The following is a 27,025-nucleotide window of genomic DNA, read 5'->3' on the forward strand; positions in this document are numbered from 1 at the left end:
CAAGCTATTTGCTTCCCAAATCCTAACGTTTCTGGGGATCAGTTATCCAGTCTCTGAATATAAATGAACAAGCATTTAATTCAAATGAAAAAAAAGGTTTCAGTGTGCATTTTCAACTCCGACCCTGTAATACTCCTTCACAGGCATCCGCACATTAAGGATTGACAAGGCTACACGTTGCAAGACGGAGGTCATAATAACCCTGCAGAGAGTCAGACTTACTTCAGAAATCAAGTCGCCTCCTCTCTTATCTCTGCAGAGTTACTGCAAACTGTTGAGATTAACACCGCCGACTGCTTTGGCTACATGTTTGTTTGGGGGATATCCTGCTTTTAGCTGATAAAACTATCAGGGTGATGTCTGGTGCAAAGTTACGGCTAATCCCTCACTCTCTTCTGCTTTAAATCGACCTCCGTGCAGTAATTCTGAAATGTCCAGTCAGTTATATAGGACCACATTTGGGAATTAGTGTAAATTCTATGAACAAGAGGGACCATTAGAGAGGAGATTAGCAGCCTCTGATGATGTTTCATATTGTGTGTCCCTGTGTCAGATTTCATGTTAAATCTACCAGAAGTGATGGAATACAATTTAAAATGATTTATTTAGCACCGTTATAGAAATGGGATTCATCTTTAAACGAAAATCAAATAAAATAAGATGGAGTTTTTTTGTTGGATTTTTTTACGTTCACCATTTCCCATCAAAACTCAGGGTGTGTGTCCTTGAAACCTCCCCTTTTTTACATCCATGTTTACGAGCCACAGTCTCTTCCTTCCTGGCCTTTGTTGGTACATTGCTGCATTTCTTTACAACCACTGGGAACCCACTCTTAAAAACATTGCTCTTTAGTGCTAATATAGGTCAAAAACTCCACAAGGTACCTCTAACTACACATCTTTTGTTCTTTGTGCTGGCAAAGAAGATATGGGTTTTTTTTTTCGTCCCAGGAATAAATGTCAGGATGCTCAAATGACATCTGGCTTATAACTCAGGCTTATATCTGCTGGGATATTGTATGAGAGCACATGTGCAATATTTGTATCTCAAGTACAGTCTGTAAGGAGAAGAACAGTGACATCGTTTGTTGTGTTGACTCTGTTAGTCCAGTAAATCCAATTTCAAATTGCGACTCTCAGCTTTAATCCGGGGCTATTTATATCCACATGAAGACGAAAGGTGTAGGAACTGTAGCCTTTTTTGACTTCACACTCAGTTTGTTGAATGGAAGACAAAACAAAAATGGTTTTAGTCTGCACTATTTATGTCTGTGTATGTTTGTGTGTGTTCATGGTTTCTTCGGACTATTTTCCACATCCTTGCCTCAAGCAGGTGTGGCAGTTGTAGGTCAAGTATCGGGAAAGAGCCCACTGTGTGTGTGTGTGTGTGTGTGTGTGTGTGTGTGTGTGTGTGTGTGTGTGTGTGTGTGTGTATGCGTGTACATCTCTGCTCCCACAGGTTGGTATTCCAGATGGGACTGCTGCTGCCAAAGCGTGTGAGTCACCGTGTCTGTTGAGACGTCCACCGCAGCGTCGTCATACCTGAGTGCTACCAGACATGTCTGTCTGTCTCTGCGGGCTTTCATGTAAGAAATGTGTATGTGAGGTTGAAAGTCAAATATCACCTTTCCTGTTTGCTTTTACAGCCCCTGTTCCATGATTTCACCTGTAAATCCTCTCCCAGACTAACTTCTGATCTCAAACAAAACAGGCTGGGGTGCCAACGATGAAGGGACGGCACCTGATGTTTTTCACTGACTAATACCATTTCATAAACTTAAACAAATCCTGAGGCCTTGAGCAGACAAACTTCCTCAAGTCTGTCATAGTCTTCTCACTTTGGCTGCATAATTTATGACTTCTGTTGGCCAAGGGGTGTCACGAAGGGACACACGCTGGAAATGCAACATCAACTCACAACATAATCACTTGGTTGTTTGACCCAAAGTCGTCATACTGCACTGTGTCTCTAAAATAGTCCCGCTGAACTCACGTAATGTTTTTTCTTTCATTTCTTCAGCGTGCCAGTTGACAAACAAATCAACTGCGGACAACCAAATGTCCCTCAGAGGACTGAGGAAAGCATCTACGCATAATACAGATCTAATTTTAATTTTCTCTTTGTGTTTCAGCTTGTCTAAACTTATTTTAAGCTTGCACTTGAACAAAAAAAATATGATATAAAAGCTCTATTCAGAGCCTCTACACCTTCATAGCATCAACTTGTGATCGTAATCACCATGCATTATTGTCATACATCATCATAATTACAAAGTTAATCCCACCACAAAAGACAATCTTGGATATAAACAGAAATAACTTGTTATCGTCTCTAACCATCTCCCATGCAGACAATCCAGCAGAGAGAAGGAAAAGCAATGTGGGCTTTGTGCAATAATTAACTTAGTCTCGCACAACTTTGTGGGCTGCTTTTGTCTGAAGTAATTGCAGTGTGTGGAACACAGCCCGGGGCAAGGTGTGAAGCAGTTTAGTCATCACTGTTCATCAGCAGAAAAGAAAGAAAGTACCACATCTGACTGATGGCTTCGTGTTGGGGGGGGGGGGGTTGTTTGTGCTACACTGGGAGCCAAAAGCGAGCCAAATGGCAAAGGCCACTGGGACGCAGAGACAGGTTGATGTACGCACCTGTTTGAAAATACTACAAAAGATAAAGAGTTCAACTCCTTTGGGGCATTGTCTGAGCATTTGTGCATGAGACAGAAGGATATATCAAGGGCTTTCATACTAAAACTTCAGAGTGGAGCATGCACCGGAGTTAGTGGTTTGATCCCCAGCATCTATATAAACATATATACTGTCTAGATACACCGCTCAGTCACAACATTCGAACGGGTAACTGGTCTAAATATTGTGGCTGCTCGGTGTATGAATCCTAAAATCCTGAAAATTGCTCCTCATGTGTGTGCATGAAGGGCCTGGATACGTTTTTTGTTTTGTTTTGTTTTGTTTTGTTTTTTAAACATGGTGGCGAATCAGAATAGGATTTGAAAAGTTTCTGAGTTGGCTCCTGACTTTACTTGACCTCCTCATCACCGACTTCAGAGTAATATGACTTAAGCTACTTAAGTACGAAAGGAGCTCTTTTGAGGACTACCCTGTGAGACATTTACTTGACTAAATGGCCTCTGAAAAAGGGCTAGGAGTAACGTGAATTACAGTATGAATGCATGCGGTACACATGGTAAGGCAAAATTAACTGGACTATCAATTTTTAAGTGTGCCGTCACGGCATTACTATATGTATAGTATATGAGATAATGCTGCACTAATTAATATTTTCATATTAATGAGTCAAATGACTAAATGTATTGTGAATGGGGTTGCTTGTAGAGCCCACAGATAATTATTAGCCGGCGCTGCAGTCCCCCTCAGCTCTACAGAGCATTTTATCATCTTTCAGCTCATTGTTTTAGTTTTACAGTCTGCAACTTTGCTGTTTTGGCTCAGTCACAGCGCTCACTCAAACTGGTTCCTAGCAGCAAGCAGCTGTTTTCGATGAAAAAGCTCTTAAAAAAACAAAAAACAAAACAACAACTGTACCCAACCAGACCAGCACTAAATGGCAGACAGACAAAGTTAGCGACTAGCCGGTGAACATAGTGGAGGATTAAGCAGCTATAGAGCCAGATATTTCCCTCAGGAGTTGGTGGAGATCAAAGCAGAGCGAAAAGAGAGTGAATATTGTGCTTACATTTATCGACCTTCACAAACACATAACTTCAAATGAATGCTAATGTTGCTGCGTGTCTGCTGTGTGTGTAAATAGGCAACTTGAAGGTGGTAATGTTTTGTTTAAAGCTTGTTCCGCTGCCCCTGAGTTGATTTTCTCACCTCCAAAAGTTGTTGGGTACAAAACAACTATCACCTAAGGTGAAAGTAGAATTAATTAATGACTTACAAGTAAAAGTATGTTAAAAACCTGCTGAGAGTATTTGTATTTAGTTTTATTTAATCTCCACTTGGGAAACCAAACAAAAATAATATTTTTTCCGTTGGTGATATTAAGCTGTTTATTATTTTTAAGCTCCCTAAGGCACATTTTAAATGGAACTCAAGACATGATAGAGTTCTCATCCATCCTCTGTTGCACCACAGTCTCCCCTTGCACCAACTGCCAACCATCACTGTTCAGTGCCTGATTTATTTCATTTCCTACAAACCCAATTCCCACTGAGCACCGCTTACTTGGTGTCATGAAACAATGCAATATTGATCTCAGAGGTGCACACAAGCATCAGACAGTCAGCAGTATTCATCCAATAAAGAACTCTCTAACACCCCTTTCTGGGCTTGTTTTTTATGGTCCCTGGCACAGAAATGTGGTGAGTTACATAAGTATGTCCAAAAAGCTGAACACATCGCTGTGATCTGTCAAACTGAGGCTGATAACTGTGGAAGTCTGGACAAAACTACAGAGACTCACTGAGTTTCACAGGATCCATGATGACAGCCCGAAATCTGACTGATGCTGGGAGCACATGGAAATAGTGTAGACTGGTCAGCTAAAAAAAAAAAAAAAAAAAAAAAGCAGCATGAACTTGAGCTTGAGGTGCATTTGCTCACGTAATTTTCACCTTTTATTGGGCCGTGTTGTCAAATTCAAATGGAAATGTCAACAAAGGCCCCTAAATTGAAAAGGAAACGGCATTGTATCTGAGGAAACATGGCACAGTAAGAGAGGAAATGGGTGTAGATGAGGGAAACAGGAAATACAAAGAGGAGAAGGAAAAGAGAGATCAGAAAGGACAATTGAGGTATTAATGACAGAAAATCTTTTGCACTGTTAGAAAGTTTTGCCCTCTATAGACTTTGGTGTGAACGTCATACAGATGTGGGCAGTAACACAAGAAAGAAGCATAGTTTTTTCAATACAGGGTTAAAGGGAGCCCCCTGCTGGTTAGAGGACCAATAGAGATTAAATTTACAATGTTGAAATATATATTCACTTTAAATTTTGGATTCCACGGTCAAAATTCAGAAAATGTATGTTAGGGCCTCTCAACACAATCATGGCCAAACCAGAGAGCACATGACATGCCCCCAAAAAGTTACTGAAGTGAGGATTCATAGTAAAGCAAGAATAAAACTTTACAGCCCAGACAAAGTGAATTTGGAGGCCTGGACCAGATCCAAGAAAAGGATGAGGAAGACCCTGAAACAACCATGGAGTACGCCATCAGCCCCAGGACTTCACGCTCAAATACCAAAGCAATCCCAAACTAAAGTTACCCAGAACAAAACCTAAAAACGGGGACTACCACTGACTTCGAACCCAGGCCCTGATAAAGTAGCTTCAAAATAACAAGAAGGACTTTGTGCCAGCTCAGATGCTCAGACGATCTATTTGTCAATTAGATGACGAAAGCAGCGGCAGAGGGCGCCACATACTATTTACTTATTTTTCTGACATTATTAATGTCAGAGATATTCTATCCCAAAGTCAGTTGTTTCTTATTTGGGGGAAAAAAGAAAACAGAACAACAAAACCAGATTGATTGACGTTATAAAAAGGTGAAACTGTGAAGAGTTGTTTATTCGTGCAATCCATAAAAAGCATTCAACGAACTTTGAACAATTTATGCTTCTGAGTTTTGTAATACAGTGCTCCTGATCGGACCTCTACAGTAGATGGTTCATCTTTCGTTACTGAATTTACTTTTCAATAGCCTTATCCTCTCTATAGACAACCATACGGTAGCCAGCCCCTTTTCACTGAGCTAATAGAAAGTCTTTTGATAATTCCTCATAACTAGATATCGAAATTTTATTCAGCTCCATTTCAGCTTGTCTGCTTTACCTCTGAGAGACAAAAGCTGCAACAAAGGTTCCGTTTACCTTTACATTTGTTTTGTAGTTGCGTCAAACAGTCTTGGCACGTTTTTGGCCTTTGAAAGAAAAATTACAACCAGTCATTCATGCTTGGTCAAATCTTTTGGTGCAATAGTCTTTATTAAAGCATACCAGAAACCAAAACAACAGAATAAAACATACAACAAAGCAAAACCAAAACCAAAACCAAAAATAATATTCATATTAAATATATTAAAATAATATTTCCTGTCACAAAATTAGGAAAGTTGAAAACTCACACTTTTTGCACATTTCAGTCTCAGTCGCAATCAGAAGATTCAAGTCAGTTAAATCATCATGTTAGCGCGCGTGACATTATCTCGCCACACACACGTTCAGTTTTTACACATTTCATATAATTGTGCGACACGTTTTCCATTCCTGGTGATGAAAACAAAAGAATTTACTAAATGCTTACAGATTATTATGTAATAGGTATGTTCCACTGCCAAATCCCGCAACTGTAATCCCCTGCCCCCTTGAACAGGTTAAGTGAGATAATCCTGAACTAATCCAGCTATCACCGCCTTTAATCTCTTAATCCAGTTTTTGCTAAACTACAGATTAGATCAAGTTTACTAACAGGTGTGAAGGCCCCCTTTTTTGTGGTTTAAGAAGCAGTTTGGGTAAATAGAGCTCACCATACAATCCCAGAAGAAACGAACTTCACTGTGTAGCCTGTTCCAGGTTCAACACTGGGTAAAATAATAAATCTGTTGACTTTACCTCTACCATACTGATCACTCGTTACTCTGTTGGCTGCACGCTGTTTCTTAAGATGGTACAGAGACAGCCACGAGCTCTGTGGGGAGATCTGCATGGTACACCCACCTCATTTCCGAGGCATAATCCAATATCTCATCAACTAGCCTTATTCCCTTTTAGTATGAACTATTTTAGAAGTCCCCCTAGTGAAGCAAATTCTAAACATTTTTTTGTGTAATAGCAGTAGTGTGTGTTCCTATATTCCAGAGTCTCCAAACTTGGTCTCTCTAAATGTGAATACAGAGTTATAGGTCAGTTTCAAAGAAATATGCCATCATTCATACTATAAACCCTCCTTTCTGGAAAAAAAGGAAAATTGAATACAAAAACTTTTTTCAAGACTATTTTCTATTTGTGTCCTGACAATATTTGGACCTAACACAGGGTTGAGGGAAAGTAAAGGTTATAAAACCCTGGTTTATTGTAACTTTTTTCGTTTATTGTGATATGGTTGTAAAAGAAAAACATTTCTGGGAGATGGTGCACGAGGTTCAACAGTTCAGAATGCAGTAATAAGGGACTTCTAAAATAGCTGTACAGTTCAGTGACAGGACATATTGTGTAAATAAACCCTGCTCCTGAACTTCCTCCACAGTCCTACATCGAACCCCCCTCCACCCCCACCGGCCACACATCGTTTACAACCTCCTGACTCCCTCTTCACGAGCAGCTAGTTGGTCTTGGTCATGCTCTTGGCCTTCAGCTCTGCCAGCTTGCTGGTGACAAAGTTCCACTTGAAGGTTGCCTCCTCGCTGCCTCCTCCCAGCGAGACGTATTTGGAGAAGCTGTTGTTGGTCCTTCCTCCACCTCCTTCACTCTCCTCTGCCTCGGCGATCTGCCCATCCTGGTGCTCGTCCCCTCCGGCCTCTGTCGCACTTTTATCACCTTGGCCTGCCGCCGCCGCCTCGTCTGCAGCAGCGGCAGCGGTGGCTGCGGCTTCGGCCTGCTTCTTGGCAGCCCAGTTCGCTGCAAAGCTATCCCAGAATCCTGTGTGTCTGGTGGGCCGAGGAGGCTCCTCTGGCTTTACCGCAAGCGGACTGAGAATTCAGAGGAAGTAGCAGGGTGACATGTGCTTTGGCTTTGAAACCTGAAAGCTTTTTAAATGTCTATGTTAAATATAACATATGTTAATAACAGCATTTAAATTACAATTTCTAAATGTACTTAGGACTTGCTTTACATTAAACGAATAGTTGGAAAATTTGGGACTACACTTATTCATTTTCCTGCTATAATTACATGATAAGATCGATACCCCTCACATGACTGTAAGATAAATATGAAGCTGGAACCAGCCGCAATTTAGCTTAGCTTAGCATAAAGACTGGAAACAGAGGGAAACAGCTAGCCTGGCTCTGTGCAAGGTAGCAAAACCTGCCTGCCAGCACCTCTAAACCGAGGTTGACCGAGAAGAAGGAGAGCACACGTCAACAGAAGGGAAAGTTTTCCACTCACTGGTCAGCAACCGGTGGGCTCTCAGTCTCCTCCAGAAGCTGGTGTTCATCATCTCTACTGAAGAGAGCTGATAGTCTGTTCCAGCTTTTGGCCCCGGCCCCCTGCATCTGGACACACAACCAACCACACACGCAGGGTCAAAGGTCAAAATAGGGACATTTAGGTGTTTCCATAGACTCAGCTGAACATCAATCCTCTCTGATACTTTAAAAAAAAAAAATTAGTTTACAACTACTTATTATGATATTCCTCATTACTTGTGCAGCACTGAAGCTGTAAGGTACAATTTCTGTCTCTGAAGTCTAACACTCAATAGTTGTATGATCACATCGTAAACTGTGTTTGTCCCCTAGGAAAAAAGAAATCTTTGTGGAAGATAAACTGTCCCGAAACTCAAGCAGGAGCTGTCAGCGGTCACATACTTTCTTGGCCAACTGGGAAATAGCGTTAGGCGCCTCATCTTCCTGCACTGGGCTCACATCATTCTCCACTTCTGTGACCTGCAACAGCAGAGAGAAACCGATGATGAAATGGATGCAGCAAGGTCCAAAATGTATGCACAACATGCTGTCAAACGTGACGGCAAATGCACAGGACCTGTGCACATTAGTCGCCATCTAGTGCATATAATGGATATTACAATAGAAAATGTTAACGTATTGAGAACGCTTAAGGAGAACTAGATAAATATATTAACATATGTTTTTTTGAGCCAGAAATATTGGCAACTTTTGAAAAACTTCAATTTTTTTTGAGATTCCTTTAATGATTTTATTTCTGATGTACAGTTATACACTTAGATTATCAATAATAATATTACAATCATATTTCCACATTAGTACATGTTTTGAAACAGAGAAAGGTCAAAGAAATATACTTTATTTGTCTCATATTTCACAAGTGCACGTGGGGTATTGGTGGAGTAATGACAGCCCCGCACATCCATCTAAATGGAAACTATGTCTCCACACACACTCCGTATTCCCTGTTGTCCCAGTAGAGGCCCTGGCATTGCGAGAGGCCACATTTTGAAGCTGTCGGCTGGCTCATTCAAATACACCCCAAGGCCCTGGCTATCTGGCTCATCCCTCTGTCAGTCGGTCGGTGGAATGCCAACTAATCCGTTTGTTCAGCTCCCGTTCAGGATCGAGTTTCGCAGCACTCTAGAGATCTGGGTCAGCACAACACTGTCTGTTTCGCTGGCACCAAACACTGGAGGGGGTAGAGGTGTCACAATGAGGCTATAAAAACCGGTGGTGGGAGAAGTACTCAGAGTATCCAGGTAACATACAGCAATTCACAGTACTCCATTACAAGTAAATTGCTGCATTCATAATCCCAGTGAAGTAAACTTACCGTTGTTGATGCAATGCATAAGCAGCATTTTACTGTTGTAGGTGTGTAGGTGTAGGTGGACTATTTAACTACTTTACACACAGTTAGGTAGTTTAGTCCAATGGTTCCAAAGCTAGGGGTCTGCCCCCTCCAAAGGGTCACAGTATAAATCTGAGGGGTCGTGAGATGATCATTGGGAGAGGAAAGATGAAAATTTGTGAGGAAACTGGTGAAACTGCTAACACCTCAGACATCAGAAATATGACAAGGGGTCCTAAAAGGACCCTGCTTTTTTATAAAGGGTCATTAGCCAGAAAGGTTGAGAACCGCTGGTTTAAACATGAACAATGCTTTGTATTTTATAAGCTTATTGTCATAAAATCTCTTGATCTAATAAGTAACTAGTAACTACAGTGTTTGGATAACAGTGGTGGAGGAAAAAGTACAGTATGTAGTGGAGTAGAGGCATAACGTAGTACAAAATGGAACTTGTACTTGAATAAAAATTGTATACTCTGTTTCGTTCCACCACTGATGAAAACCTTGCCTTGGCGCACAGTGCTTGAGTTACAAGTTGCTTCTCTGGCGCTACTGGGCTCCATTTTGACACTGGTAACAGGAGAGTTAACAGTCGATCTGTATACTGTGTCAGCATTAACTAGCACAGTTTTATCAGACAGTGATTGATTTGGCAGTCAGCCCTTCAAGAGGAAGCACTGAGTGGTCCCAACGTCTGCCTGAAAGTTCCCTTTGCACAGAAAAACGATACAGCTCAGCGAGCTCATCTGACCCTGTGATGAATAAAAAATGATCAACCTGGTGACTTTCTGACTTCAGTGCCCACAACCGTGTCAACTCGCTAATACCACACGCATATGAATGGCGAAGAGGAACAAAGACGGAGAAAACTGTTAATTCTGTACCTCTTCAGCAGCGTCCTCCTCATACTCAGGGTTAAAAGTCTTCAGCACTTTACTCTTATAAACCTTCCACATTGGATTCATAGTTGCACAGAGAGATGCTCAACACTCAAGGCAAGACCTTCGAAGACCTCTGTATGCCCCTGTGGTCCACCCTCGCCAAGTCTCCGCTCCCAGCTTCAGCTCGTCTCAGTTGGGACAACTTTGACCTGTTTCCATGCGTAAAGTTCTCAGTAGTTCAGTGGCGCACGGACCCTGGGCGTCACCGGGCCCACAGCATTTTCTGGTCAGATTATGTCTTGTCTTTTCAAGCCAGCCGGGTTGAAAGCTGCTTTCGTCCCCACAGATTGCCTGCACAGGTGAAGCTAGGAAGCGGTGCTGCCCACGCATGCACCCACGCAGGTGTATACACACACACACACACACACACACGCATATGCACTCCCATTCAGCATCACTGTTCAGAATCCTGCCTTGGTTACCTGGAAACAGGTGTGGATTTCCTCATTCATATTTCAGAGGTTCTCTTTTCCAGAGCCAAAGGTCCATTGTCAGCCAGCGTTGGTAGACTGGCTCCTGTAACCCTGATGCACATGCACACATACGTACACACACATGAACAGTACTGACTTGTCTCTGTTTAAAAAGAAAGCTTATTTTTATTATTTTTAACCTGCAGGAGCTCTGTGCTTGAGCAGGTACACGTTCTTTCATACCTGAAGAGTTAGCAGTTTCCATCAAAGTTTGGTTTTAACTCTCCCTGGTGCACCTTAGCAGGAAGGCCTTTTTTTAAAAACACGCATTAATCACTTAATCTGATCTGTATTTTCCTATGAATTGACTATACACACACATTCATGCCTGCAGTTTATTCATGGAAACCCCCTTATCTTCCACCGATACCTGGGCACTTCCTCACCGTCCTCGCCTCTGTTTTCATTGGCCGCTTCGGCAGTCGATCCCCAACCAGATTTCAGGTACACCGCAAGGTTTTTTTTGTGACCGGTCGCTTGGCAACCTGAGAGGGCCGGCAAGTGTCATGTAGATAAAGAGAGATGTATAAAGCTTTGAGGACTGATTGGGTTTCATCAGCCGCCCACAACAATGCAGCCGACTATGCTAATAAACAGTGTTTTTACTTATTAACATTCAAACATGTAGGCTAATATGTAAGAAACAACTACATTTATTGTAACATGTTATCTCGACATGTCTCAAATATCCCTTTCATTGCAATAATGATTAAGGCATGGGAAAAGTCTATATATTTACTCAAACAATAGAAATACAGCACATGTCCACTTACAATACATCTATTTAAACCCATCCAGTCTAGACTTGATGATAATCTTGATTATACACCTGGGAAATTGGATCTAAACTGTCCTATAGCTCTCCTGTTCCTGGTTTTAATTACGACACAGAGTTCGACAGAAAAGAAGCTCTAAGGTCGGGCAGATGCATAGGATCGACATGAATTATGAATGCAGTTCTATGGACGACGCGTCTATGCACACAGACTGATGCATGTTGGTTATCTGAGGAGCAGCCAGTTTGGTTGTGGCCGCAGCAGCTCATGTTTCAGACTGGAAAAGATGCGATCAAGTGTTTATCAGTTAGCACGCAACGCCAAGGCAGTCGATTGTTATGGAGGCAGCGTGGCTGCTTTGATAACCTACATCTCTCTTTGTTTTTTTAAAGGATTATATAATTAAACTTATCAAGCAGTTGCCAGGGGAGATTTGAGAAGAATTTATATGAAGTGAAGTTTTAGAGAAGTTATGGCACTTTTACTTCAGAAAGACCTGGGAACAAGATGAGGTGGATTCAACGTGGTCTCAGTCTGGATTTAATGTGCATAGATGTACTGTGCACATTATGATCTCACAATGATATGATGATGAGTTTATGAAATACAAAGCATTGCTATAGTTGAAACTACCTAATAGTATATGAAGAAGGTAAAAAAGGCACCACCTTGACCCCCCCTTTTTCATTATCACTGGTATTTGAACATTGTTTACTGACTAGATATTTCCCAGCTCAAGTGCTGAAGAGAAACATACTGTTAGAGGTCATAGCCTTAGATCAACACCAGGTGGCTCAAGAGCCATTTGCAGTGTTGAGCTTCTGGTTTTGCACATCATGAGGAAGGAGTGATTTCCATTTTATTCAAACGTATATGATTTATTTATCGCATGAAAATCTGCTGATGCAAAGTTGTGAGGGATTTTTCAAAATAATTTGACCAATTAAAGACTAAATATAACAATTTATACTCCAAAAAGCAAAAGTGCAATGATGAAAATGTCACAGTAGCATCATACAGTCTTTTAAGGAACTTTCAAGCTACAGAGCAGAGAACAAAGAGCTTCACTGATCATTGTGCGGCAGTTTGAAAATATACTTTGCAGATGTAGAGGCCGGAGTCATCTAAATCATGAGTACTGAGTTTGATTTTATGTTTCTTGACGACATTTATTAACGCAAAATGTCAGTGCAATCTCTGTTCTGTCTCTGTCAGGCAGTGACCTGGTTTCGTTCGGTTTTACTTCATCTTGCCAAGATGTGACCATCTTTTGTATTTTCCAGTCCAAAGTTCTTTGTGAATGTGGGACAACACCTGTGTCTTAAAAGCAGGCTACGCCTTGATGTGCTCTGTGCATGAGAAAATGATTTGTATTTAAACCTTTGAGAACTTGTACATTTGCCTTCTTGCTTGCCCCTAACTCCAGAGGGGATGGCACCCCGTGAACCTGGCAGGGGTGGAGTACGATCTCTGTGCACATTAAAACAGCCCGGTCCATGGCTGAGCATGGTCCTGACTGCCATTGACTGCTCACAATGCTTTCATGACTGTTACAATCCCCGAGAAAGGTTCCTCTTTGGAGCTTTTGAACAAATACTTCCTGCCTTCCTCTCCACTGCCAGAGGAGAAATGCCATGCTCATCTATTTATTTACATCATATGCAGGCCACGCATCCCTTTTTGTTGTTATATCATTGCCCTTGCCTCCCTTATTTGACCACTAGGGGGAAACAGTGGAACAACCCCATGCTCCTAGTGGTGTGCTTGAGAGATATAGAACAGAATGTACAGAACGTAGCATACATATACGTTACTCCATGTTTAAGATACAGTGTTAACATACAGGGCGGTTCAAAGTCATCTGAGAGTTCAAGAACAGCTGAGACTTCTCTGAGGACAACCAACATTACATGTAGAAGCAAATGAGCTGAGCAGATTCAGTTTGTTTTTTTATGCAGAATCCTACATTTTCCTTTAAGCAGTAAGATAACTCCCAGCAGATATAATGAAGACATTGGTTTAGTGAGAGCTAATCCAGTGGGCATGGGGAAACGTCCCACTCAAGAAAACTAAAGCAAGCCAGCTGAACCTCTTTTGTAGAAGCAGACCTCCCGCAAGCGCTGTGGGGAGCACTACATGGGGGATGGGGATGGAAGAAGAAGATGGCAGTCTTCGTTGACCGCTCACATGGACAGCTTTCCCTCGCCACGAAATGTAGACCAGCAGCCAGAAATCTAGTCAGAGGACTGTCATTAGATAAACCAGATCATTACCATATGAGTGTTAAACAGATGCGAGTTAGCGTTCATTGAACTGTGCTTTGTACTGGTGTCTCACATCAAGCAGCTCTGTGCCCTCATATGAGACCGACATCGGCAGTAACTTTCAATTATAATCCACATGAAATGCTAAAATGTACAAGAAAACTTTGATTTTTGTAAAGCAAATTCCCAGAGGAAACCTGTTGTCAGTGGGAGAAGTATTCTGATCCTTTACTCATGTAAAAGTAGCAATAAAATAGTGAAAGAATACCCCCTTTGCAAGCAAATAAAAGTCCTGCATTCATAATTTGACTTGCCTGAAAGTATCTAAGCATTAGCAGCAAAATATACTTAAAGCATGAGAAAGTAGTCATGAGCAGAAAAACATTATTATGTATTTATGACTATTTTTTACTGATGTATTTTCACAGTGGTGGAGGAAGTGTCAAGTTTAGATCATTTATTTAAGTACAGGCCTGTTTGAAATTATTGGCGCAACTGAATTTTAAGTACAGAATTTAGACTATCTTCAGAAATAAATGCAAAATAACCAATTTTATATAATCAGAATATTTAATCAAATTTCCAAAGTTGCTGAACAAAAGAAAAGAAAAAAAACTTGCCTAACAGTGAAATAATACAAATACAAAATGGACCCCAGACAGTTATCGGCACTTTTCACTAAGATTTGGTTACAGAACCTTTGGCAGCCTCTAAATGTTTCTTGTAGCCATCTAGAAGCTTCTTGCACCTGAATGCTGGTAGTTTCTGCCACTCTTGACGTTCTTTTAAGTTTGCAGGAGTCCTTTTCGCAATGGCAGATTTCGGCTCTCTCCAAAGGTTTTCAATGGGATTTGGGACAGGACTCATTGCTGGCCAGTTTAAAACAGCCCATCTTTTCCTTTTCAAACAATCTCTTGTGTTGTTGGATGTTTTCTTTGGGTTGTTGACCTGCTGAGAGACCCTACACCTTCGCCTCAAACCTAGTTTTCTGACACTGGGTAACAGATTTCGCTCTAAAATGCCTTGGGAACCTCTGATATCATCATTGCTTTGATACATTCAATGCAACCAGTGCCAGAGGCAGCAAAGCAGCCCCACAGCATGATTGAACCTCCCCCTTGTTTTACTGTAGGTAGGGTGTTCTTTTCCGTATCGGCTTCATTTTGTCGCCTACAACCAAACTCATGCACTGCATTCCCAGAGAGCTCTACCTTGGTTTCATCTTGCCATAGAACATTATCCCAGAAAGACTGGCTTATCGCAAACATTAGTCTTGCTGTTTTGCGCCTATCTTTCAATAGTGGAGTCCTCCTTGGCCTTGGCCCATGGAGCCCTGCTTGGAATTGTGTACGGCGTCTGGTACAGGCCGAAACCACAACTCCAGATTGCTCCAGCTCAGCCTGAAGCTCTTTAGATGTCTTCTGCAGTGTTTTTTTCCACAATACAAATGCAGACTTCTCTCATTGACTTTCTTCTTAGTGCCACATCCTGGAAGCATCTTAACATTTAAAGATTTATGGCGATTGCCTTGTAGCCTTTGGAATTGTTATATTTTTTGATAATAGCATTGCTGATGCTCTCAGAAAGCTCTCTTGTCTTCACCATTGTGAAAAAGTAACTAGACGCAATCATCCCCCTTTTATGCAGTAAAACCATCATTCATTGGTTAATTCAGGTCATGTGAACACTGACAATTAAGCACAGGTGAGTCTTATTTGTTTTTTATTTTGTTTCGGGAACTCATTTAAATTTATCAAAAGGGTACTATATAATCAATTGTGTCAAGCGTACATTTTTTATTTCACTATATGAAAGTATTTTTTTTTGCTGTTGTTCAATAACTCTGGACATTTTATTAAATATTCTGATTATACAAAATTGGTGAATTTGTGTTTATTTCTGAAGATATTCTAAATTCTGTACTTAAAATTCAGGGGTGCCAATAATTTCAACCAGGACTGTAAAAATAGCAATACCAAAATGTAAAAATACATCATTACAAGTAACAGTCCTGAATTCAAAACTGGCAAATATCCTTAAAATATCAAAAGTAAAAAAGTAAAAGTATTCATTATGCAGACAGATGGACTCATCTCAGTGTTATTATATATTTTATTATTTAATCATTAATGTCATAAGTGGTCAAGGTGGAGCTCATTTTAACTACTTTACATTCTTGTAGTTTAATCTATAACAATGCACTTTATCTTACGCTTAAGTTGATCTTTGTAAAATCTTCATATACAAGTTGACTGGTAATTACAGCTGTTAAAAACATCATGCTGATTGCTAATTTGGAATTTTGAGACCTGACAACCCACATCTGTGCTTGGCTTCAACCACGTAATGAGCCAGGCGTTGAATGGGTGTGACATGGACACTGCTGCCCTTTGCTCTATTTACTCTGCAGTGTGCACTGGCAGGACTATCTGACTAAAATGCAGCAGTGTTCAAGTCACAGCAAATTTCAGGTTTATAGCATCTGACATCTAATATCAGCTACAAGTGGAGCGACCAATTCGATGACGTAATGATATTTCCGTCTCCAGGTGAGTAGGTCATATTACAGGACAGGTGCTTGTCCTACTGTGTATGTACACAGGCTAGGCCTCCCCTGGCCTCTTCTTAGTGTTGCCTATGGTCCTTTGGTTAAGGTAATAAAGTAGATTAAATTAATACTTTGACAATGAATGATATACACCTCCACATTTTCTCGCTGAGAGATAGATGAGAAGATCAATACCACTCTCATGTCTGCACGCTACATGTGAAGCTACAGCCAGCAGATGGTTATCTTATCTTAAACACATTACTGTATATCTCCTTTAATCTGACCAAAAAATCAAAGCGTAAAAACAACAATTCCCGGCCTCTCCACTTGTAGCCTGACATCCAATCTTCTTGCATATAATAGTAAATTTTTGTTTTTGCACATCAGCTTTTGGCTTTACGTTTTGGCGGGCAGATTTTTTAAACTTTGGACAGAGTCGGGCTAGCTGTTCCCCCCGTCTCCATTCTTTATGCCAAGGTAACTATCTCCTGGCTGTGGGTCCATATTTAACAAACAGACATGAGAGTGGTATCGAGCTTATCATCTTATTCTTTGCAAGAAAGCAAGTAAACGTATTTCCCAAAATGTCCAACTATTCCTTTAAAACGAAGTGTTGTCTATTTTCAACCCCACTTCACGGATTCAATATTCTGTATCTATGAACTGCTCAACCACAAAACGATTCTCTTTTCCAATTTTCTCATCTTTCATTTGAAGATGTAAAACTGTACAGTATTTCAAAGAAGCAAAGATTGAAAAAAAGTCAGAATGGAAATCTAAATTTAGTTAGCAGCACAAAATCTTTCCTCTTTTGTGTCCCATTAATCATCTTTTGACCGCTTGGACTTATTTTGCAACCCTTTAGAGGAGCTCCCCCGGGTTGAGACTACTGTTGTATACTTTCAGTCTTTGTCAAGCATTTATTCGATCCAGTGGGTGTTCATCAATAAGTGACATATTGGGACAGCGCCTCAGAGAAATATTTCCCTCTCTGGTGTTAGGATTAGGGTCATAATCTGTGTCAGCTCAAGTGACTATTTCTCCTCAGAATTGCAGTTAATCTAACAACATTAACACCTTTTTTAAAATTTGTGTTTGTTAAAATTATTTCATGACTTAAAATGTGTTGGACCACGTGCACTTTTCTTATGCAAATGAAAACAAGGCCAAATGTAAATGTAACCAGCCACATGGTTTGTTGGTAAGGCGTGGTGATCTGCATCAATTTAAAAAACAAAGAATGCTCCTACTCAAAAAGTAGACAAAGAAATCCATGAGTAAATCACCATGGACTTGCTAAAGCATTTCAAATGGCTTCTGAAAAATGTCAGATTAGGACCTTGTCCCATTGGTGAACACAGGTAAATCTGTATTAGTGTGTATGTGCATGAGTTTAGAAGTACTCGTGTACATGCATGTGACTGCATGTATGTTTTTTTTTTCTCTTTGTGTACGCGCATATGCATTTTTAAAAGCACGCTACTAGATAATGCAATACCGTGCACGTTCGTTGCACACATCCTTCTACGTTCTTCTCATGTTTTACGAGGCCCTGCAGGCATGTAAATTTCTGCACATTGGCTTCCTGTCGTGCCAGTTGTTGTGTGATATCCAGTAAAATGTCCACCGACAGCTCCTCCTACCTCCCAAAACAGGCTTTTACTGTTGTTATGTTTCTATCATCAACTTGGCTTCAGACTCTGGTTGTAAATAAGAACTCTCAAGCTTTTTTTGACAGCTTGGCCTGCATTACAGTAGAATACATGCAGTTTACAAAACAAAAGGAAACCTCTTATGACAATGTACTTCTTATGAAATTTCTAATTTTGTCAGTATGCTTAGAGACTTCCCTATACAAATGGACTGCCATACATATGTGTAATAACTTTAGTGATGACTTTTCCTGACGTATCATCATCAAATTTTGGTAATGTCAAAATTATTGACCGAATACCTGCAAAACCAGTAACACCTGTACTTTGGATTTACTGCTAATTAGCAAATGTTGTCATACTGACCTGTTAAACTGAGATGGTGAACATGGTAAACATTATACCTGCTAAACATCAACATGCTAACATTGTTGTCTCTGCACTTGTCTTGTTAGATCCTAGTGCTGCATTTGATACCATTGACCATTGACCATCATATCCGATTACAGAGACTGGAACATTTAATTGGCCTTAAAGGAACCACTCTAAGTTGGTTTAAGCCCTATTTATCAGATCGATTTCAGTTTGTGCATGTTTATGATAAATCCTCCATATACTCAAAAGTTAGTCACACAGTTCCTCGAGATTCGGTGCTTAGACCAGTTCTATTCACCTTATATATGCTTCCTTTAGGCAATGTTATTAGGAAACACTCCATAAACTACAACTGTTATGCAGATGATACCAATTGTATTTGTCAATAAAGACTGGGGAAACCAATCAGTTAGCTAAACTTAAAGCATTCCTTAAGGACTTAAAGACCTGGATGACCAGCAACCTTCTGCTGTTAAACTCAGACAAAACTGAAGTTATTGTGCTTGGCCCCAACCACCTCAGAAAAACATTATCTAATGATATAGTTATAGATGGCACTGCCCTGGCATCCAGCACCACTGTTATCTTTGATCGGGATATGTTCTTTAACTCTCACATAAAACAGACTTCAAGGACTAACTTTTTTTGCCCATGTAACACTGCAAAAATCAGGCACATCCTTTCTGAAAAAGATGCAGAAAAACTAGTCCATGCTTTTGTTACTTCTAGGCTGGATTATTGTAATTCCTTATTATCAGGCTGTCCCAACAAATCTTTAAATACCCTCCAGCTGATCCAGAATGCTGCAGCACGAGTACTGACAGGAACTAGTAAAAGAGATCACATTTCTCCTGTGTTAGCCTCTCTTCACTGGCTCCCTGTAAAATTCAGGATAGAATTTACAATCCCCCTCCTCCCCTACAAAGCCCTTAATGGTCAGGCACCATCATATCTTAAAGAGCTCATAGTACCCTATTACCCCACTAGAACACTGTGCTCCCAGAACGCAGGCTTGCTTGTGGTTCCTAGAGTCTCCTAAAGTAGAATGGGAGGCAGAGCCTTCAGATATCAGGCTCCTCTACTGTGGAACCATCTTCCAGTTTGGGTCCTGGTGGCAGACACCTTCTCCACGTTTAAGAGTAGGCTTAAAACCCTCCTTTTTGATAAAGCTTACAGTTGAACCACCCCCTAGTTATGCTGCTATAGGCCTAGAATGCCATGGGACTTCCCATGATTCACTGAGCTCCCCTCTCCATCTGTACGCAGTGATATGGCATCAATGCTTGTTACTAACTTGACTTCTTCTCTCTCCCGTAGTTTTGTGCTTTCTCGTCTCTCTCCTCTCTCTTCCTGTTGCTTTCTGCAGGTATTTCTGCCCCTGGTGCTGCAGAGTCTGGATCTGTGACTGCAGACCACCTACTGCCCCCATGATCCTGCTCAACTACCACTGCTTCAATTATTATGATGATCAACTATTATTACATTTAATTTTATTAATACTATTATTCACCCTATTTTTTATAAGTATCTGTTTTATTATTAGTCTCATTATTGTTACACATCTTTATGTTATATCTGTACTGTGGTGTGCCCCCCCAACCCAGCCGGTCCGGGCAGATGGCCGCCCACCATGATCTGGGTTCTGTTCATGTTGGGTCTCTGTAAATATAACTATAAAGAGTAGAGTCTAGACCTGCTCTACATGAAAAGTGCCCTGAGATTACCCCTGTTATGATTTGGCGCTATATAAATAAAATTGAATTGAATTGAACTGAATTGGTAATGTGAGCATGTTCGCCCGTTGATGTAAGCTTTTAGCTCAAAGCAAAGCCTCACAGACCTGCTAGCATGGCTGTAGACTTGAAGTCTTATTGTGATACAAAAGCTGGTGTCAGTGTCTACGTGTCCGGCCAGTTCTGCTGTTGCAATGTAGCACTGGTATCTGGGTATGGGAACATTTTGGCTACATGACATAGGTGGTTTATTTTGGTGAGGAGAATCAGGGGTCACATTCGTTTACAGGTAAGCAGGGAGTTGCTTACTTTATAATAGAGAAAATTTATGCTTTTGTATTAACCTCTGTGTGTTTGTGTGCTTTTGTGGGATTGTATTTGCGATAGTTTGTGTAATACACAGTCACAGGAGAACACCAAGGAGTTCTTTTCAAGCAGGCTGGATTCAACCCCTTTCTCAAACTGTATATGCGGTTGTGTGTTTGGCAGTGCACTTGTGGAAGGATTTTTTTCATAAAACAACCCGTTAAAACTGGCTGTGAAGCGGTTACAAGCAGGTTTTCTGCTGCAAGGCTGGAGGCAGTTCCCTGACAGCAGGCCTGCTGTTTTGCTCAACAGGAATTTAAAGTTCACGACCAAGAAGAAAACAAACATACAGTTTAAAGCTAAAGTAAAATTAATGAGATACACTGAGACATTAAAAGATTTGAAGCAGATATGAACCTTGAATGGAAACAAAAACATGCTCATGGCTCCATATACACGGACTGCAAAAAAGCACATGGAAGCACATTTATAGTCAACACGCACAGGTAAATGTCATGCTATAGTCATCTTCACTAGAAAGTAACCTGAGAGGGGTTTTATTTTTGATCAAAGCTGGACAAAAAATTACAATTTATCGACTGCTTTACAGGTCATAAAAAACAAACGTATGAACTTATAGAAAGAGATTATCGTCATTTTTAAAAAAGCCACAGAGATGTAATGTTGACTTTGAGTCTCTGACAGCTGATTTTTTATAACACTGGAGCAACGTATCTTACTCAGTATCAGTACAAAACAAAGACGAAAAACATCAGAGAAAAAGAGAATTTACTGTAACGTAGCACAAAATCTGCATGCATGTGTATGAACATACTCTATGTCATGTCATACAATACGTTCCTGGTTGAAATTACTGACACCCCTGAATTTTAAGTACAGAACTTAGAATATCTTCAGGAATAAATGCAAATTAACCAATTTTGTATAATCAGAATATTTAATAAAATGTCCAAAGTTATTGAACAACAAAAACAACAACCAAATGATTTTATATAATGAAATAGAAAATACAGACATAAAATCTATGCTGGAAACAATTATTGGCACCCTTTTGATGAATTTAAATTACTTCCTCAAGCAAAATAAAAAACATATACAACTCACCTGTGCTTAACTTTCCAGTTTCTTTTTCACAGTGGCGAAGACAAAAGAGCTGCATTTTGTGTTTGTAATTTTTCACTATTATGCATGTTTTGTTTTTGTTTTTTATTTTTATTTTCTTTTGTTCAGTAACCTTGGGCATTTTATTAAAATTATTCTGATTATACAAAATTGGTTAATTTGCCTTTACTTCTGAAGATATTCTAAATTCTCTGCTTAAAATTCAGGGGTGCCAATAATTTCCACCAGGACTGTATGTACTGTCTCTGTACTTGTGCGCATGAACATGAGTGTGAACATGTTAAGGAGTGGACATGACCAGTATACATGACAGAGCTGTGAATCCTGTTATGCAACAGAGCCAAATGACCTCATTGGCGGCCAATCACAACATCCCCTTCTGCTTTATAGCATCAACTGTTGCTGCCATGATGATGTACAACTGCTTCCTTCCATCCTCACCAATCCGCGAGCTTTGACCTTAATATATCAATTAACTGATGGCTCTATTGACCAATGAGAACCAGCTTGGATGTAGAACAAACTTTACGAGCATGCAGGGGGAATTTATTTTCTGTTGCTGCTTGTCCCAGTGGTTTCAAATGGATGCAGTTACACAATTTACAATTAGCGTCCATACCAAGCTTCGCGTTCTGCAGCAAAGTCTCTCCGATGTCCAGCCACACCTGCCTTCAAATGTTCCCTTTACCTGACCTGGCTGGATTTGTATTTGTGAAGGAGGGAAGAGGTTGCTGACTCAGCAGTTAGAAGCCCAGCAAAGTATGACAACTTAAGACAATGTATGTCAATGTATGACTAAATGGATATATGACTCATTCTGCAGGGAGTCTGGAGCACCAAAAAATGTCAGAGTGTACACAAGGTAAGCTTAAGCTTAGATACTGTACATGAGAAGTTGCTGGTTGAAGTTCCTCACCCCACTGGGAAAATCTGAACAGAGACTAATAATTAGTGACTAACACCTGCACAAATGCCACTGAGCAAGGGATTTAAACTAAAATTGCTCCGAGGAGGCGACTGAATGAAACACTGTGACTTCAGTCGGCCTCTCCCACCATGAATAGATGACTGTGAAAAAAGACGTGGAGAAAAAGCAAACATTTCTTGCATTAATTTGAAAGCTGATACACTGTAGGTCCAACTGATATCACTGAGGACATTCCCAGAAAAGAAGCTACTTCATTAAGCAATGAGTGCTAGTGATTAGATTAAAGAGCTTTTAGTTAGTTCTGGATTTAACTGAGAAAAATGACTAGGTCAGGTCAGTTTGACTGACTGAAGACACAGATTCATTTTAGACAAATTAAGTAAAACCCTGGTTCCATTTTAAAGATTGAAGACTTGCTGTCTTCAAAACTAAACAGGTACACAAAGAAGAAAAAGTATGTCTGTGTTGGTGAGTGCAAGTGGGTAGTAAGATCTGGTTTTGCTAAAAAGGTAGGCCACTTCCCCTCCCCTAGACTCATATATGTCAAGGCCTGAACATGACATAACTGGGAAAGGTGATCTAATCCTAACAAGGCACGCCTTCCCTCAGAATGACAAAAGGTTTGGGTCAGCTACTCTTTAATCGAGCTTAAAAAAGAGACAAAACTGAAAACAAGTAAAAGGAGTCGGGGAGAGTTAACGAAAAAACCAAACATTGACAGGAACTGAATGTGGACGACCTTCCTGACACAGAGACTTCCACCAGACCTTCTCTTCATACTTTTGTCCATATAAATGCATCAAATGCCAATACTGAGCGCTCTCAAACAGGCCAAGGTGTTAATCTTCATAACTGAACATCTGTGAAAACATATATGTTACCAGTTTGCCCAGGGAAACTATTTCAGAAAGGGAGGGAATGAGAGCCTTTAATTCCCAAACCACCACCTATTTCCAGCTCTGGCTCCCACAATTGCTGGTATTCTCACAAGCATTCCCCACCGATATAGACAGGAAATCAGCAGCTCAGTGTCCCTGCCCCTCTCATATAGCGGCTCAGCCAAAAAATGTGCTCATCAAATCCATGTCGGGTGCTAAAACAACATTCTCAGGCTGTGGATTTTGATTAACAAAAGGAACAGTCCGAACTGGGATTGAATGATTTTAAAAAGGTTGAAGATTGAATAAATGCAGAAAACACTGATATACTTTTTTAACGGTTCATTCATCTGCCCATACAGTGGGATACGTTTTCCAGCACCATACCTCCACATATAAGTTGAATTACAGCGGAAACTACTGAAACTGTCATAACAAATCAACAAGTTCTTTCACTTATTTCACTGGAAATTCAGTTAATGAGAAAAGCATAATCTTTTTATTTATTGTGTATAACCATTGCACAGTAGGCCACTGCTTTCCATTTTTGATCGCTTAGCATTAGTTGTAAGGCTGAAGAATGACATCCAGCAGTCAAGATACTCATCATTTACCCGGAAGTGAAATTTGTAGATGGATATATACGCCAATCAACCACAACATTAAAACAACCTGCCTAATATTGTGTAGATCCCCCTCATGCTGCCAGAACAGCTGTAACCCGTCGAGGCATGGACTCAACAATACCTCTTAAGGTTTCCCGTGCTGTCTGGCACCAAGACGTTAGCAGGAGATCCTTTAAGTCTTGTAAGTTGCGAGGTGGGGCCTTCATGGATTCGACTTGTTTTTCCAGGACATCCCACAGATGCTTGATCAGTTTGAGATCTGGGGAATTTGGAGGCCAACCCAACACCTTGAACTCTTTGCCGTGTTTCTCAAACCACTGAACAATGTTTGCAGTGTGGCAGGGCGCATTATCCTGTGAAAGAGAATACCAGTGTGATGAAGGGTGTACTTGGTCTGCAACAATATGTAGATGGTACATGTCAAAGTAACATCCATATGAATTCCTGGACCCAAGGCATCCCAGCAGAACATTGCCCAGAGCATCACACTGCCTCTGCCGGCTTGCCTTCTTCCCATATTGCATCCTGCTGCCATCTTTTCCCCAGGTAAATGACACACACACACACACACACACACACGGCCATCCAATTGACGTTAAAGAAAACATGATTCATCAGACCGGGCCACCTTCCTCTATTGCTCCATGGTCCATTTCTGACGCTCACATGCCCATTGTAGGCGCTTTGCCACTGAGCACTCCGGTCTGCGGATACACAGCCCCATATGCAGCAACCTGCGCTGCACTGTGCGTTCTTCTCTTGTTAGTGGTTTCAGTTGTTGTGGCTGATTGTTGTATATAGCCCAGAATGTAGTATCGTCATTTTTATTTTGACAGCACAGTCACTAACTTCTGTGACAGTGCGATAGTAGTGGTTTACCAAGCCACTACTTCCTATTTCAGTGATTTCTATTTAAGTTTTGCACAGGTTCTGCAAATGCCTGCCCCTCGTGTTTTCTCTTGAAATGTCAGAGAGAGCTGTGGATTTAAAAAAAAAAAAATCAACAGTGCTTCTGGTGTGAGGAAGGATGAACACTCAGTAGTTTCAAGTTGTTTGACAGAGCAGGAATGGTCATAAGATTAAAACACAAAAAACAAAACATCCTTTAAATGATGTTTAAAAAAGTATAAGGGTGTGCAGCCATGCTAGCCCTTAGTCCAAATATAAAATCCAATGTTTTCAAAAAGAATCGGACGTATTGGCTTGATATTTATAGTCGCAGACGTTTGTTCTTTTTCTTTGAACTAAAGAGATAACATCAGCTGACAAGTCATAAAGAAATAAACCCTGTGAGAAAAAAAGAAACATTTGAACCCATAAATAGATAAACAAACAGCTTCGAGTCCAGAGATAAGCCGCTTTTCAGTAAATCCTAATGAAAAGGAGCCATAGGGAGATAGAAAAAAAATCAGAGTGAGATTAAGAGGCAGAACATGGCGCCCTACATCACTGACCTGGGAGGGTGAAGGGCTGAGATGTCGCACTAACAAACACTCTTTAAACTCCACGCCCTGCGAGAGAAAGGGAGAACGTGTGGAGAAGCAGTCGCCAATCTGCCTCAAACCTGTCTGTGTAGCAGGGGAACCAGGGAATAAAGTGCCAAGACATCCAGAATTCTGCCACACTTGCTGTTGTACCCTGTGTTAGTGAGGAACATAAATCTATAAACTACAATTTTACAATTATGTAGTAGCAATTTGCAATTTACTAATTTGTTTTTTGGGAGAGGCAGGTTTTCTGTGGCACTTAAAAGTGATCCAACAAGACAAACTTTCATGATCACTGAAAAATACACTTTTAGTTATTAGAAGGGCTTCTGATGAGTCAAAGCATATTATTGGAAGATTGGAGGCTTTTATGCGGCAGCAGATAAAAACGGATGCTGCTGATTGTGCTGCAGGGCGGGGATGTCTGGAGCTGAGAGACAGTGTGTTCTCTTCAGTCTGCACGTTGGAGGCCAGACACAACAGTGGGTCCCCCCCAGAGTGAACCTCCATGCAGCGCATGCTCCAGCCAGGCACGTGCACGCTGCCATCTCCTTAGCCTGACTCTGCCAGGGATGCCGAAATGTGACCTGATGCGGTCTGTGCACATAAACAGGACCGTTACCTGCTTCGGTTTGTACATTTTGTGTGATTAATAAATCTGTGGGGGAAGTCTGAGCACATCAGAGGTTTACATTCTTTAGCATGCGTCGTCCGAACTGCTTGTTGAATGGTCGAAGAGCTTCAGAAACACTCTCCGCACTGTCCGACAATGTCTGTCGGCAACTGAAACCGAAAATTGGACGTTCACAACCACTGATGAATGGCCATGATGGGCTGTGATTGGTCACCTGTGCAGAGGTGAGAAAGGAGCCAGGGTTTAAACTTGTCCGCTCTTCATTTCATTACACGACTATTTCTGTCACTTTTCATGTGAACGACCGAGTGAAACACATTGAATAACATCCAGGAGAGACTGTCTGAAAATGTGCACCACTGCCGCCATACTTAAATGATATCACGTTTCCCTCCTGTCTGCGATGGCTGGCTGTTTGCTCTGCCTCCGAGCGTGCCCTTTCAGAACAGCCGCAAACATATCTAATTTCCGACTAGTCGTTCCGACAACACATCGTATAGACGCACAAGCTATAGGCTGTGGTGAGGCCCATGACGCTCTAATGATTTCATTTGTAGCGTTTTTTTCTTTTGACGTACAACTTGAACATTCTGTTTTTGGCCTCACCAAGCTGACACATGCCATCGAGACGAACGCGGCTAAATACAAAAATGTAAAAAACGAATCCTGTGCCGGCTGAAGACAGTGGGCAAATACTTAAGGAGGCAGGGAAGTTTAGAAAACAAGAGTCGAACAACTGACAACGAAAACAACACTGAAGCTGCCCGTGGAGAGACAGAACCGGGAGGTGTAGG

General features: G+C 40.9%; 1 protein-coding gene across 1 annotated transcript; it reads right to left on the minus strand.

Annotated features, from left to right (window-relative positions):
* Window positions 1-7,305: 7,305 nt before the first annotated feature.
* LOC120783592 (uncharacterized protein C1orf232) lies at window positions 7,306-10,429 on the minus strand. Its single transcript, XM_040116660.1, has 4 exons — window positions 10,349-10,429; window positions 8,513-8,590; window positions 8,091-8,197; window positions 7,306-7,672 (listed from the first exon to the last, which is right to left on the minus strand). The coding sequence occupies exons 1-4, from the start codon at window positions 10,427-10,429 to the stop codon at window positions 7,306-7,308; spliced, it is 633 nt and encodes a 210-aa protein (XP_039972594.1).
* Window positions 10,430-27,025: the final 16,596 nt, after the last annotated feature.

This window comes from Xiphias gladius, chromosome 22 (genome assembly GCF_016859285.1).
Source record: "Xiphias gladius isolate SHS-SW01 ecotype Sanya breed wild chromosome 22, ASM1685928v1, whole genome shotgun sequence".
NCBI classification, from domain to species: domain Eukaryota; kingdom Metazoa; phylum Chordata; class Actinopteri; order Istiophoriformes; family Xiphiidae; genus Xiphias; species Xiphias gladius.

Coding starts and splice junctions, on each gene's coding strand:
- LOC120783592 (XM_040116660.1), bottom strand. CDS start 10,429: ATGAATCCAATGTGGAAGGTTTATAAGAGTAAAGTGCTGAAGACTTTT. Junction 8,198..8,512: donor TTTCCCAGTTGGCCAAGAAA/GTATGTGACCGC, acceptor TTGTGTGTCCAG/ATGCAGGGGGCCGGGGCCAA. Junction 7,673..8,090: donor AGCCCACCGGTTGCTGACCA/GTGAGTGGAAAA, acceptor CTGAATTCTCAG/TCCGCTTGCGGTAAAGCCAG.